Source organism: Photinus pyralis, unplaced genomic scaffold (genome assembly GCF_008802855.1).
Source record: "Photinus pyralis isolate 1611_PpyrPB1 unplaced genomic scaffold, Ppyr1.3 Ppyr1.4_LG2, whole genome shotgun sequence".
Lineage (NCBI taxonomy): Eukaryota > Metazoa > Arthropoda > Insecta > Coleoptera > Lampyridae > Photinus > Photinus pyralis.
The window spans coordinates 18,437,768-18,453,077 of NW_022170403.1; the positions used below are offsets into that span (position 1 = coordinate 18,437,768).

Consider the following 15,310-nt stretch of genomic DNA (forward strand, 5'->3'; position numbering starts at 1 on the left):
TATAGTAGAGGGCACAGAATCGCCAAAGTCGTTTAGAAATGATTTTCGTTTACACTTCGGGGTTAAAAGCTGAAACCAATTTTAAATGATGCATGATCATTAGAAATATCAAAATCCAGAAGGCGTCAAAAATCGTCCTGTACGGGGTGGCTCTAGAGGGTAAATTGTAAAAAACACCCCAAATTTTTTTTTGCATATTTTGAATTTATTTAATATATACTTTGCACTGCCCATAGCTCAGGTATGTGAAACCGATACAACTATTTATTATTTAGTGTTTTTTACGACCGAAAAGCACGGGATTAAATGAGGAATCTCAACTTTCGCCGGCGTCTAACGAACTCGACCGTAATATTTTGACAAATTAGCGCTTCAACTCGTCGTATCTAATTTATTTGCATCCTGATCAAAAAATATCCATTAATAACGTTGTAGAGCGTATTCTGGACATTCTGAACCACTATTTGTAAATCACTTTACATTACCGAAAAGTTTTGTATCGATTTATTTATAAACGCGCGCCTATGACTGAGTAAGGACGATTATCGCTTGCGCATATGCATACACGCGGTTTATAAGGCAGAAAGTCGCGTATCTCCCTGCTTGTGTATATTAAAAACCTTCTGGATATTAAATATCCCAGTCATCTGTTTATTTTTTTAGATGCAAATTTTATACTAATATATTATTTAACATTAACGTAAATACTTAATCAGAATCTGGTTCCGATTCGGATGTTTCTTGAGAGTTTTTCGTGAAAGAATCTTTGCAAGTGGGCTTCCGTCCCATACATTTACAGGAGCCAATGCACGGTAATTGCTTTTTTGACCACGAACAATGAAATCTGGAACATCCTAAAAAATAAAGATATGTAAAATAATACAAAGACAAAATGTAATTAACAAAAACATTTTCTGCAGTTACATTTAGCCAAAATAGATGTATCAGCTGCAGGCATTGATGGTTTCGTTGTAAGAACTGAAACAAAATTATTCCCAACAATTTTCCAACCATTTTCCAGAGGATCTGGTAGAGACGGTTTTGGGTTAAGACTGTTCAGCCAAATGTATTTTTGATAATTCACGCGTAAAAAGTGCTGATAAAGATACCTGCAGTAGGTGGCAATTTGTGGATAGAATGTGAAGAAACCATGATACAGCGTAAACGATTTATTATTTATACAACTTATATCAGAAGTTGTGTATAATTTAATGACAAATTGAGTCATATTTATTATTGAATGTATCTTCATTACACGACGAAGATCCAACACCGTTTAGCAAATCCTGATACAACCAACCAATTTTCCAGCATGTTGTTTTGTCAAGTCCAACAAATTGACTTGTAGAATCACAACTAGTAATTGCGTGAAATGCAGGCAAGTTTGTCAATAGACTTGGGGAAATGACTAGTTCGTGTACTGCTATAAACCGTACGTTGTCGTTCGTTCCAACTTTTACCCACACTTCCTCGGCGAGACGGTTTTTGAAATGAGCAAGTAAGACAAGAACGTCGGTATCTCTGCAGTCAATAATACACCTTGAATATCCTTCTAATTTTGCTTGTAGAATGTGCAGTAGGATTCTGGTATCTGCTTCTTCGTGTGAAGAGGCAAGTAAATCACTACAAAGAGGAAAATTTGATCTATATTCAGTAACGTCTTTGAATCCTCCACTGGTTACAAATGTTAAACTAGAATCTTTCGAAAACTCATATAACTGACGACATAAAAAATCTGTTAATTCTTGCTTGTTAAACGAGGAATGAATAAATAAATGCCACATCTGTAGATACATGGTCAATTGTACATTTTATATTTTCCTCTTGCGAGGTTCTCTTTGTACGCGTGCAAATGTGCAATCTTTGATAGATTTTTCATGGTAGTGGTCCATGACCATCAATGCCTGCTGATACATCTATTTTGGCTAAATGTAACTGCAGAAAAGGTTTTTGTTAATTACATTTTGTCTTTGTATTATTTTACATAGTTTTATTTTTTAGGATGTTCCAGATTTCATTGTTCGTGCTCAAAAAAGCAATTACCGTGCATTAGCTCCTGTAAATGTATGGGACGGAAGCCCACTTGCAAAAACTTAATCAGATTATTTCGAAAACATCTCAAGAGGCATCCGAATCGGAACTAGATTCTGATTAAGTATTTGCGTTAATGTTAAATAATCATACAGTATACAATTTGCATCTAAAAAAATAAACAAGTTGACTGGAATATTTAATATCCAGAAGGTTTTTAATATACACAAGCAGGGAGATACGCGACTTTCTGCCTTATAAACCGCGTGTATGCATATGCGCAAGCGATAATCGTCCTTACTCAGTCATAGGCGCGCGTTTATAAATAAATCGATACAAAACTTTTCGGTAATGTAAAGTGATTTACAAATAGTGGTTCAGAATGTCCAGAATACGCTCTACAACGTTATTAATGGATATTTTTTGATCAGGATGCAAATAAATTAGATACGACGAGTTGAAGCGCTAATTTTTCCAAATATTACGGTCGAGTTCGTTAGACGCCGGCGAAAGTTAAGATTCCTCATTTAATCCCGTGCTTTTCGATCGTAAAAAACACTAAATAATAAATATTTGTATCGGTGTCACATACCTGAGCTATGGGCAGTGCAAAGTATATATTAAATAAATTCAAAATATGCAAAAAAAAATTTGGGGTGTTTTGTACAATTTACCCTCTAGAGCCACCCCGTACAGGACGATTTTTGACGCCTTCTGGATTTCGATATTTCAAATGATCATGCATCATTTAAAATTGGTTTCAGCTTTTAACCCCGAAGTGTAAACGAAAATCACAATTTATGGCAGTGGGAACTGGGAACTTCTACCACTACAGTTTCTATACTGATGCTGCTTTAAGCAAAAATAGCGTGAAATGGGCACTTTGTGCTGTATAACATCTCTTATAGAAGCGCACATTTTACCTTCTGACTTTGCGGGCCGAAATGGTACCGCGCTCCTGAATGCCCCATAAAATCTAAATGTCATCTCAAAAACACCGCAACTAGGGCAAGGTAGTGTTCTCTACTCATTTTTGGGGCCCCGTAGTCTGTGAACCCCATTGTATTCTTTGGGCGTAGAATCAACCTTTAACCACCTTCATTAATGAATAATGGAAATTATCCCTACATGTACCTACCTGCAATCAATCTTAAAACGCGACTGGCTGTAGACAGAAATTATTTGTATTGAATAATGATGAAATTTATTTAACTAGTGTTATTATAGACTTTGCAAATGGGAATACTAAAGGAACAATTTATAAGTACCAATTCAAGTATGTATGTATTGGAAAATTGTATTTCTTTTGCCATTCGGAACGATGTGACGCATACAAACTTTATTCTTAACCGTGAAAATCGATAGCTAAAAATAATTACGGTATTTTAACTTTTCAGCGTTTGTTTACTGAAAATGGTATGGGTGTATTGACGGTTGGAAACAAATATTATTTTGTACTCTATAGATCGGAATTACACAGGTAAATAAAGGTTAAGTAGTCGACGTCAGCTGCACAAACAAGAATCCTGCACGTTGCTTCTTATCCAACTGATGTACTTTCCAACACGTGTGTATACACCAGGATAACCGGGACGTGCGCATCCAATACCCCACGACACGATCCCTGGAAAATAGAAATTGTTACTGAACACATAAAACTATCAGATATACAATGCATCTTTTCTCTGACAAAGAGAGTTATTGACATGGGAGCAAGTTACGATTATTGTGTTCATTCATAATAAAGTGATGCCGGAACGTCCATACAAAGCGTAACATATAAATCAGGTTGCTATAATAGGCAGGTTCAAACATTTTCAGTATTGGCGCTTGTTTACTTTTTATAGGAAATGAGATTTCTGATTTGTTTGTTGTAAAATTATTCGAGAATCCATACGCTAATATTGCGCACCTCTAAAATTCTGGTCTCAAAGAAACTTGGTATCTGAGGGCCTTTGTATATGAAAAAATCAATCCACCCTGATCGTCCAAAACTAGAAAAAATACATATGTACGGGTCGTCCACCACAAGCGTTTGTTAAACGTTTTTAGGAAACTATACTTAAAATCAATTCCTGGGACCGGTCACTTTTTCTATCATATCTACTCAAAGAAAACCCGACCAGTGTTGTTTAATTGCAAGTTAAACTCAGTGCTAATAACTAGGTGTGTGCCATTTAAAGACTTGGGTGTTCGTTTTCCACATAACCTTGATTTTCTATGCACATCCAACTAATTGCGAAGTCGGCTCTACGTACTTTAGGATTTATCTTCCGTGCTCTCCGTCGATTTGAGCATGTAACTGCTAGTAAATCCCTGTTTTTTTGCGCTTTTTCCAACGAAGTTGGGTGCGCTATTGCAGTCACTGTCTCTGTCTGTCCGTCTGTTTGTCCGTCCGAGCCCTTAACTACTCCTACAGTAGTTTTCAATACCTATATTTAGTTCGTTCTTTTTGAATTCGGTAGCTTATAGCTCTGGCACCTGAGCCAAGAAATATTTTCACGATTAATGTGGGCATGCGCATCAGGCTGCGCAATATCAACTTTGTTATTTATTAATATATTTTCTTGAAATTTTAACCACACATACTTCTAATAAAGGCAGACATAGGTATCGCATATAGCAAAAATCAGACTGCGCAATTGCAGCTTTCTGAACTATGAAGACATTTCTTTGAAATTTTAGCCAACGATTCTTTTAGTAAAATCAAACGTATCGCATATTGTAAACATCAGGTTACAGTTTTGTACACTCCTGAAAACAGACCAAGTTCGAACGTGGAAGTAGCCATCCGCAAAGTTTGCATCGTCTCCGGTGCGGAGCGAAGAGTTTTACCAATCATCAATTCTTGGCGCTGACATGCTGGGCGCGCGTGGATCTCAACATTTTATTAAATGCGGGCTGGTTTAATTTTTAGTCTCTGTGGGGGTGATTTCAAGTTAACTCTTACGTTGCGAGAAAATTGCAGGGAGGTAAATCGTTGGTGCCAAGGACGATACATACAGTGAGTTTTTTTAAAATGCGAACATAGGAGTTTGCATGCACTGTAATTTCCCTATGTTCTATTTTAAAAAAAACACATCAATCTATGAGATGTGCGCGGTTCACATTCCCAAATCGCGCAACTTGTGTGACTATGAACAGCAATTCTATAGCCTTTATGATGAAGAGCACTCGGTAAGATTTTTTTAAAGAAGCCATGTGAGGCCATAGCAACTTTAGGATACATTTTTCTTAAACTTACGATAACTTGACTTCACAGGCCACGCGCTGACACCACAACTCATTGTGAACCAACCTTCAATTATTTGTAGGTCATGTGCACCTGGTATTGTACTAATTTGATCTATTCAATACATAAATGAAGGAAATAAGAAAATAAATACCGAAAACAATTACAATAATGTTCGAAGTGTCCTCCTTGACATTTTAAGCAATAACTTAATCGATTTCGTAATTAAATTGGACGGCGGTATTTTTAAAAATGTAACAGCTGTCAATTGTATCTACTACTCATTTGAACTACGCAATAGATTGGTGTTTTTTTTTTAAATCGAACATAGGGAAATTACATTGCATGCAAACTCCTATGTTCGCATTTAAAAAAAATTCACTGTATATGGAAATGCCGAAATGTTAGATGAGTTTTCCGTCTTAAATAACAGGTAGCATTAATGTAATGGTGTATCAACAAGAAAAGTACATGGAAACTGTGCACTAAGCGGTTTTTCGTGTGTATTTCAATGTGGAAGTGATCGCGATTAACGTTAGTTTCTTGAAAATTGTAAAGACAAGCTTGTCACCAGCACACATCACATCGCGTCACATAAAAACGATTATTATGGTTATTTTTTGGGGGCACATTTGAAAATAGAAGGTTGCGAAACACTTGGTGCAGTGACAAATCGTGTGGAGTGAACAAAATTTTGATGGGTTTGTGAAATAATAAAATTCGAGTGTGAATTTCTAGAGCATATCCAAACGCAAAGGCGCCGACTTAGGGGTGGCCGAGCACTTTCAGCCCCTCCAATATTTATACTGGAGGGGCTCAGCTCCCCTAATTCTGAATAAGTGACAATTATATACCGTATTCGTATTCGTGGTTACTTACACCAAATCTTGAAACTGCATAATCAACTTTAGACTCAACAATAAACCTTTTTACCTCTACCTCAATGCAAAATGCAATAACAAACCGTCCCAAGTAAGCAGGAAACCGTTGACACTTCTAAGAAGCAATAATCTGACTCCTGATGTGACGTCATAGTTTTTCTTTCTGAGAAAGGATAAAGATAGGTACCTGCACCTTACACCTACTACGATAAGTGCATTATTTAAAAATGCAAAAATTCGTACTTGCTGGTTTTAGTTAAAAGTCGACGGTTGTCGGTTAGGGTTATGGTGATGTTTTAATAATTTTCTATTGTTATCGTTACGTATTACGTTTTAGTTCCTAAATTCTTAATTCTTAATAATAAAATAATAAATCAAAATGGATAAGTTTGTTATTCGATCCGCGAAATCTAAATGTGTAAGTGCAGCTACCGCTAATGCTGATGCCGCTAATAGCGGTGAACGTAGTGAAATGAATAATCAGCAAGAAAAATTTTTTTTACTTATACCCGTAACCCGATACCCTATGCAGGTACGTAAAAATGTTTGGGCCCCCCCAAAAATTTTGTCAAGTCGGCGCCTATGTCCAAACGTTTGTAAGTTAGCAGTAGGCAGTTCAATGTACCTGGGGGTTTAAGGTGTGAAGAGATTTACAATCAAATTTCAAAGGTTCAGTTGCAACGTAACCAAATAAAGAAGGGAGAGGTGTATAATCTCATTGTTACTACTTAAGGGGGCAGTGTGAGGATATTCCACTGAATTTTATTTTTATATATTATGTAGTTTGAAGACAGTGACAATTAAAATTTAAATTGTGATTGGTGAATAAGTTATGAGGGTTGCGCTTTCAAAGGTACCTAAGAGGAATTCGTTTCCAGTTCCGAAAGGAGAGAAACCACCAATTAGTTGGCTTCAGTGCGAACGTTCTGCATTGTTAAACATTGTATCAAATACGTTGATGGTTTTTGGGTTACGCGTCGTTATTAAGCCCCCCAGCTTAATTAAGCGTTTTCAACAAAAACATTTGCGGGGGGAGCCCTAAATTTTCCACAATCTTAATATACAGTTCACATAAATTCGTCGAAATGTAAGATTATGTTACCTATATTTCATGATTACTTTTAAGTTGGTAAAATTATGAGAAACATTCTAACTCCAATTTCTTAAGAGGTTATGTTATTTTTCCACGATTTAATAAACGTTAAAAAATGATGTATTCCATTTCGATTGATGAGACGGTCGATGCTAGTCACCGGCTGATATAGAAAAGGGGTTCGAAGTTAATCGGCGGTCGCTAACAACAGGAGGGCTAGCCCAAACCATCTCAGGTAAAAACCTCAATTTACAACCGCTAGTAAAGAAGAAACCTGTCACTGTGTAATGATAGAGGTAATAAACACAAATCATTGCGGTTGATTTTTCAATCTTCATCCATCCAGATAGATATCACGAAACGAAAGCCTTCAGCAGTCGGGAGAACTTTGCTTATCTTTAATGAAATGTCTTCGCTTAGTAGATATCTTCAAAAAACTGTTTCATTTGAATCTCGCCAAAAGAAACAACAAATTTTCGGATAAATTCTTTGTAATAAAAATCAAAGTTATTCGGATTTTGATAATTTTTCATACCTATCTTTGCTGTCATTAGTTGAAATCTAGCTGATGGGATATGAGATCGATGCTGTTTATATTTTGATACAATTTCTTACCCACTATTTCATATTTCTCCCCATTTGGAACAACCAAAGGACCGCCACTGTCACCCTGGCAAGAATCCATGGATCCTTTCCCAGCACACAGCATAAACGTAGTGATCCGAGACGCTCGATATTTCATTGCTCTGCACTGTTGTAATGTCAATATTGGCACCTGCACTTCTTGGACAATTCCCGGCAACATTCCACCCTCCATAGTCCTTCCCCAACCAATTACTGTACCAAGCTTACCCGCGGGATCATCAGAACCTGCAATGCAGCTAGATTTAAAATCTATACAAATGTAGGGCAAAGAAACGTACGTCTTGGAATGCAAATGGTTTTAATATTTTTTGAAAACACGACTGGTTTTCTCAATCTGAGCAGTGCAATATCGTGGTTGTACGAATCCGCATCAAAGTTTCTGTTTTTTATTATTGCGGAAACGGCCCTCATCTTTGCAGGCGCCTCAGTTGTGGTTGTTTGATCGTGATCGCCAAGAATTACTCGAATTTTGGTGCGCTGCAACCTGATAATGAAATTTAGAGTTCACCATTGCGAGTTATTGGTACTTACCTTCTCACGCAGTGTGCAGCGGTTAAGACATAATCCTTAGTAATTAGGGAGCCTCCACAATGAAACTTCCCATCGTAAACAATTCGGGCAATCCATGGGTACCGATTTATGCCAGTTGCCTGACCACCAACAATTCTATTTTCTTGATTTGATATACCGCATTCTAGAAAAGGCGTTTATTACACATTTTGCCGACTTTCTTTTAAAAACCCACCGCACGTGCAGTTTCTGAATAGACCATCATCATCCTCATCGTCTGATTGGGTTCCACCTCCGAAGAGACCAAATAATTCTCCAAAGTAGAGCCTCCCCGTCGCGCTAGGGGTATATCTGTTACTTTTTATGGGTTTTGTTATAGTGACGTAGGAAATATTCTGAAAACGATAAAGGACGATAAATTACTGTACATTCGCATGATAAGTAATAAAAGTTTTGCAAAATTGTTTTATAAATAGAAGTACTTACATTCGGTAAAATTCATGTTTTATAGTAGGGCAACCCAATAGGGGATTTTGTGATTTACTCAAGCGTGTCAGAATAAAGTAAGGTGGGTTGACTACGGCGTGGTGAAAAGTGTGCGTTTCAATAATCTGACGATTTGAGAATAACGTGAGGAGTGGGAGGGTCACAAACCCGCAAAAAAACGTTACCTTGGCATTTTTGAGCGCGTTAGATTTTTTTTTTATTTCGAAGGATTCAAGAATAACAACTGATATAATTTGCCGATTACCACACGCCAAAGTGGAATAAATCGTCAATCAGGTTCAGTGCGTTCAGCGGTTGTAGCATGTCAGTTGCATGAGATCATAGGAGGTCGTGTCATAAATTAGACGTACGCGCGAATAAATCCTGTCTGTTGAGCCGCGCTCGAGTGTTTTCATGTGACTATTCGTTTGTACAGTAATAACAAAGTGTAGACGCGCCCCCCACCGGAGGAGGGAGGTACATCATATAACTGTTTTTCTTTCTTCCATCTAATCTGCAAAGTTGAATAGGTTCCTACGACGCTCGAGTAAATTTCCATTTAGCATCGTGGGCTCCCCTATCATTAAACCCAGACTTTATACTATAATGCTCCGTGAGGTAAAATGTTTATGTGGTTCTAACACTAACCACCTATGTCGTAGCCCGTAGGTCCTTTGACCTCCTCAGAAGTATTAGATAATTTTTTCCCCGTACTTTGAAATCTGTAATCTTCAACCAATTTTGGTAAATGGAACATCGTAAACTTTCTCTTAAAAAGTTTTTTGTCAATCGTACTATCGCTCTTCGTGCTGTATAGTGTATAGTACCACTTGGTAGCGCACATTTTTATTTTTTTACTTGACAGTGCGGAGCGTTACCTCGTTCCTTAATAATGGAATTTCCTTGTTGCATGAATGTATCATTATTACCTCGTTTAGGCTTCTTCTATTCTATTTCTATTTTATCTGTACGCTCTCTCCCACTGAAAGACAACGAAACTGTGCGTGGTTAAGCTCCGATGGAACAAAAGCTTTGGAGTTAGGGAGCAGAGCATCGAAACGATTCCGAATTTTCCTTTTCCTGGCTACTGACGTCACGCGGTCTAGTCTCGCGCACAGGTACGTTTTTTCTCTTCGCGCTGACCCTTGATTTTTAAATGCTTACAGCGGACGTAAATATCAATATTTTGTCTCCAAATTTTTTTGATGGTTTTTTTAATAACAAAATCTCCCGATTTTAGTAAAAATCAAAAAATGTCGAACCTGCCTGCCAATTGTAATCGCAAATATATTTACGGGAGAACATTGCTGTTGTATATCACTCCGTTATACCTGACGCTACGTACTTTGTTTTTGTCGTTACCGAGACCCGACTTCGTTTGCGTTTTACTGATCCCTACGTAGATTCACTTCTGTTAGTTTGATGGCATTGTATGTTTCAGATTAGCTGTGTTATACCAATATTAGTACCGTTGCTTTGTAAACAAGTTTTCGAAGTTACCGAAGCCTTGTCTGAAGCCGATATTTACAATTATTTTTAGTCACTTTATTTGTTTTATTCCGAAGACTCGGCTCATTATATTGTTTATCTTTCCTTTTGATCAGATTGCATTGCTATTGAATAGAAATATTTAGTTATTTGTGCATCGTACAGTATTTTTCTTGAATTTAACGTTACTTTTATGCGGTTATACCCGGACTGTAAGGACAGCCGTAATCGATCAAAATTTTGCTTTGGCTAGTGTCAAGTCATTCGAATTATTGATCCTTTTTGAGTATTAATTACATTTTTAGTACACGATTAGCCTTCGTGCCAGACGTTAGCATTGAGATTTAGCCATATTTTATTGTGCAGCACAATTCACTACCCCTTTTATTTGTTTGTTTGTGTTATTGTCTGTTACAGATGTGCAGAACGTGTCCTTATTGAGCTCAACAAGGCCGTTGCGAAAGGTATATTGTTAATTTTTGTTACTTTCGTCGATTCCTTGATGGACCTTTGATTACATACTGATTTTCGATACAATCGAATTGTAATTATTCCCTTTGCTCGAGATTCATTTAACGATTATAGCTTTGTTGCGAAAGCCTGTTTTGAATATTATTTCTGACTACGTGTTGATCCCCTTTTTTCTAAAAATGAATTTAGATTCAAATATTGACATAGCAAATCTATACAGGGTGTAGAAGCAAATTACTCACCATAGGGATTTCAATGCTAATTTATTTATATCGAAATATTTTCTCCCTTAATTAATTTAGAGCAAAGTTGTAAACGGGTTTCTTGTAGCTTGAAAAGTTCTGCGTCTACTCATGTCCTCATTTATGATTTTTCAATTTTAGAAACCGGAAAAAATAGAATTTAGTATTTGCGTAAAAATCGAATGTTTGTTTAAATAATTTCACGGCACCAATGATTTTTATAAAAATCACTCGTGCCGTGACATTATTGAAAAAAAAATTTGATTTATAATAATTATAATTCTAATTTATAATTTCATTAATTTCTCCGTTTTCCTATTAATAACAAAAAATTACAAATGGTTACATGAATATACGCCAGAACTTTACAATCTACAAGAAATTTATTTACAACTTTTCTGTAAAATAATTAGGGGAGAAAATATTTCAATATAAAGAAATTACCGTTGAAATTTATTACACAAATTTTTCAGGTAACAATTAACGAATTATTAACATTAATGCTGCCTTCAACAAAATGTTAAATACTGGTGAAACTGAAACGTTGTTTGTACGTTAAATCTTAAACGTGTTTTGCTAACATTTTTGAGAATAACGTCACTTTAACGTTCATTTGGGATACAATAATCCTTCAAATAAAGTTTTAAGTTAAAAGCCATTCGCAAGCACCACAATTCATTAACATTGACAATGAGCAATCGTTCGCACCCTATAATTGTTGTTGACATACCATATTAACCATATTAACCAGAGGCGTTTATAAGGCCACGACGAAAGTGACAACTGGATTTTTACGCCACAAAATTCCCCCTACACGGTAAATAAGTAGTATTGTAATTCCACGAAATCCTAATTCATAACCGCGATAGCTTAATAATAACAGAACCAGTGTAAAGACGCATACTAGTTGCAAAAATAGTATCCTGGGGTGGTAACTTGACGAACGCAACATAGGAATATCAATAGTAATTGTTTTATTTCCGCTAATTTATTGGCTTCCCTAATTATTTTAGAAATAAAGTCTATTTAGGTTTTTTGTAGAGAAAAAAATTACGAATCCGTACATACTATTGTTTCCTATTTTATAAATTCAGAAACAGTAAAAATTTAAAAATCATAAACTGTCGCGTTTAGGAAAATCTGTAATGCCATGGAATTATGAAATCAAACAAAAGCGCCTGCATTTCCCAAAGTCCAGACTATATAATATTTTTTTACAAAAAAAATTAGTTACCCGTTCAAACCGGGTTTTTCATGCTCGTGAAATGATTTGAAATTGGGGAAAAATAATTAAAACAGCAGAATTTTTCAGCGGGTGAAATCGCGGGGGTTGAAAGGGGCGGAAACTGGTATTTTGCAATTTGTGGCAAAACTATGTATTTTAGGCGAAAATGTTCAATATAAAAGTTATAGAGAATAAAAAAAAGAACAACTTTAGTATCTGCACTATTTACACATAACCTCCAATTTTCCTAGAAAAACCGGAAAAATCCTTTTTTTGGATGGATTATTCCTAATGCAAAAATTCGAGAATATCGCCAAAAACTGGAAAAACAGTTTTAAGATATACACGGTTTTTGACATGATCAATCAACGTGCTGGATGTTAATAAAGGTTTTTGCGAAATCTGTCTTCTTGCTTCTCTTTAATGTTTGCTTAAATATTCTCTTTTGTTGTCTTATGCTCAACTGTTTTAGTTAAAACATCTTTATTATTTCTTTTTTCTGCATTTTTACCGCAATAAAAGCAATTCGAAATAAAATCGAATTATCTTGCTTCCTGATTCCTGAACAATTTATTTTTGTTCACTGACTCTTCTTCCTGTCTGTTTTATAGCTGAAGCAATTGCGTTGGTTAGTTTTACCGGCCAAAGTCAGTGAGATGTCAAACCTGGAATAAACTTCGTGAGGATTTTATTCATAATTCCTGTAGGTAAATTAACTATCAACAGGCTCAGCGTAATCGCATCAGCTGTAAAATAGGCAGGAAGAAGAGTTAGTGAACAAAAACAAATTATTTAGGTAGCAAAACAATTCGATTTTACTTCGAATTGTTTTTATTGCGGTAAAACGGCAGAAAAAAGAAATAATAAAGATTAATGAAGGCACTAGAAAACAAAAGAAAATATTTTAGCAACATTAAAGAGGAGAGAGAAGACAGATTTCAAAAACTTTATTAGCGCGGATCCAATACGTTAATTTAGTTACAAAAAAAGCTATTTACCTACTATGTCAAAAACGGTATATCTAAAAGCTGTACCCCCGGTTTTTGCAGCTTTTCTTAAAATTTTTCTATTGGAATAATATTTTTTATTTTTGATTATTAAAATGTAAGTCCTTACGAAAATTTTGCTACCCTGCGCACCTCTGTACGATGAAAGAAAATAGATTTTTCATCCCCTTGAAAAAGAGGTGGTTTTTTTCAGAAATCGTGAGATCTTGGAAACGGTTCAACTTTACGGGCCCAAAAGATGATCTCCTTTTTTATCATAAAACAAGCTATGTGTCCTCCAAATTTCAAAGCCCTACAAAAGTTATAGTATATATGTAGGGATTCGTAATTTTTTTTTCTACAAAAAACCTAAATTAGTTCTAGATCGTAATGACTATGTAGTTTTAGCTTAAGTACAGCATCCCATTTCCATGTAATTGGAATACTTGCATTCTGTATGGTATCTGGCTAAACAAATAAACAATAAACAACAATAAATAGACTTTATTGCTAAAATAATTAGGGAAGCCAATATTCAGAAATCAAAAAATCAGTATTGAAATTCCTATTTATTTATTTATTGTTCCTCTCTTGTTCGGGGCCCTCAACAGGCTTTCGCCCAATTACAGAGGTGTCCCTACAGAAGATCCTAAGTTGTTCTAGTCTACTCCGGTATTTACCTTACGAATTAGGAAAACTCCAGGAAAACCTAATTCGGAGTAGTCGGCAGAATGCTCGAAACTGATCTAAGGTCATTCCTATCTCTGCCACAGATGAAAATTTTAGCGCAAGCCAGGTTCGACACCTGACCTCACGGCTATGTAGCCCAACGCTCTACCACTGAGTCACACAGTCGGATATATGGTGGCTGGTTCAAGTTACCACCCGGTACATCAAAAAGGAGCAGACGTGCTAAAAACATATTTTGCACACAATCAAGACCCAACGAAGTATCAGGATTAAGGCCCGGTTGTACAATGTCCGGTTGAACTTCAGTTTGGTTTAACCGACAGATTTGAGAAATACGATTGACCAACTTGTGAAATATTAGCTAATCAAATCCTTTAACCCACAATTCAACTATAAACTGAAGTTTAAACTAACATTATACAACCGGGCCTAATTGGCACAGGTTTTTATGTGTGCAATAAAGACGATAAAGTCCAAATGATTTTACATTGTGCGATTGTGCATTAGGCTATACAATCATTTTAGATATATCCATGAGCTATCGTCGATTAGCCATAGATGTTGACATCTCCATCATTGTCACTTGTGAATTTGATCTTGAACTTGTGCAATAGTAGATTGTTTCCATCACACAAATATTGTAATACAAAACCACAGACACACAAATTACGTAACTTCATAGTACCTAACCCATTGATCTTGACATACTTTTACTTTCTCCGGCTTCCAAGTGAAGACGCACCTGTACAGTTCGTTTAAACAATTATACTTACTTGACTACAATGTATTGGCGACGAAAAGAATAGAACGCAGCAAACAATAATGCAAAATAAATTAAATAAATTAAAATAAGGTAATGGCATTTTTATCACACTATAGTCCGCAAGACTGTAGGCACTTAAACTAAACAAAAGAGAACCATACTACATCAGTAACTAAAAACAAGCAGGTAAACAATCTTATTACTTGGCACACCGGTGCTTTCACCGTCTATGAACTTACTGCTTCTTCTTTCACTTTAGATAGAAGAAAGTTATGGTAAAAGTGGGGAAAGGACGTTTTTACTTCTTATACGTCTATATATGGTGTATATAGCATTAAAATTCAAATAGCCTTCACCCATACTATCCACATGTAGTCAATGTGCTCTCGATTTAATATTTCGTTTATGCGTCTTGTAAGTATACGAATGAATTATTGCACAATACAAGGTACCTATTTAGCCTAGGTACATAGGTACCTACCTACTGACTGAGAAACTGCACCTTAATGTAAACATTCCAAGAAAACTCTTTGTGTAGATCCCATCTGTTGTAAATGCTACTTAATA

The 15,310-nt window shown here is 35.9% G+C and overlaps 1 protein-coding gene across 1 annotated transcript; it reads right to left on the reverse strand.

The window, feature by feature from the left end:
• Nucleotides 1–3,302: 3,302 nt before the first annotated feature.
• LOC116164639 (trypsin-1) lies at nt 3,303–14,986 on the reverse strand. The gene is made up of 6 exons (XM_031478837.1): nt 14,754–14,986; nt 8,628–8,787; nt 8,414–8,576; nt 8,161–8,366; nt 7,853–8,107; nt 3,303–3,655 (listed from the first exon to the last, which is right to left on the reverse strand). The coding sequence occupies exons 1-6, from the start codon at nt 14,841–14,843 to the stop codon at nt 3,537–3,539; spliced, it is 993 nt and encodes a 330-aa protein (XP_031334697.1). The 5' UTR covers nt 14,844–14,986; the 3' UTR covers nt 3,303–3,536.
• Between the last annotated feature and the right edge of the window lie 324 nt (nt 14,987–15,310).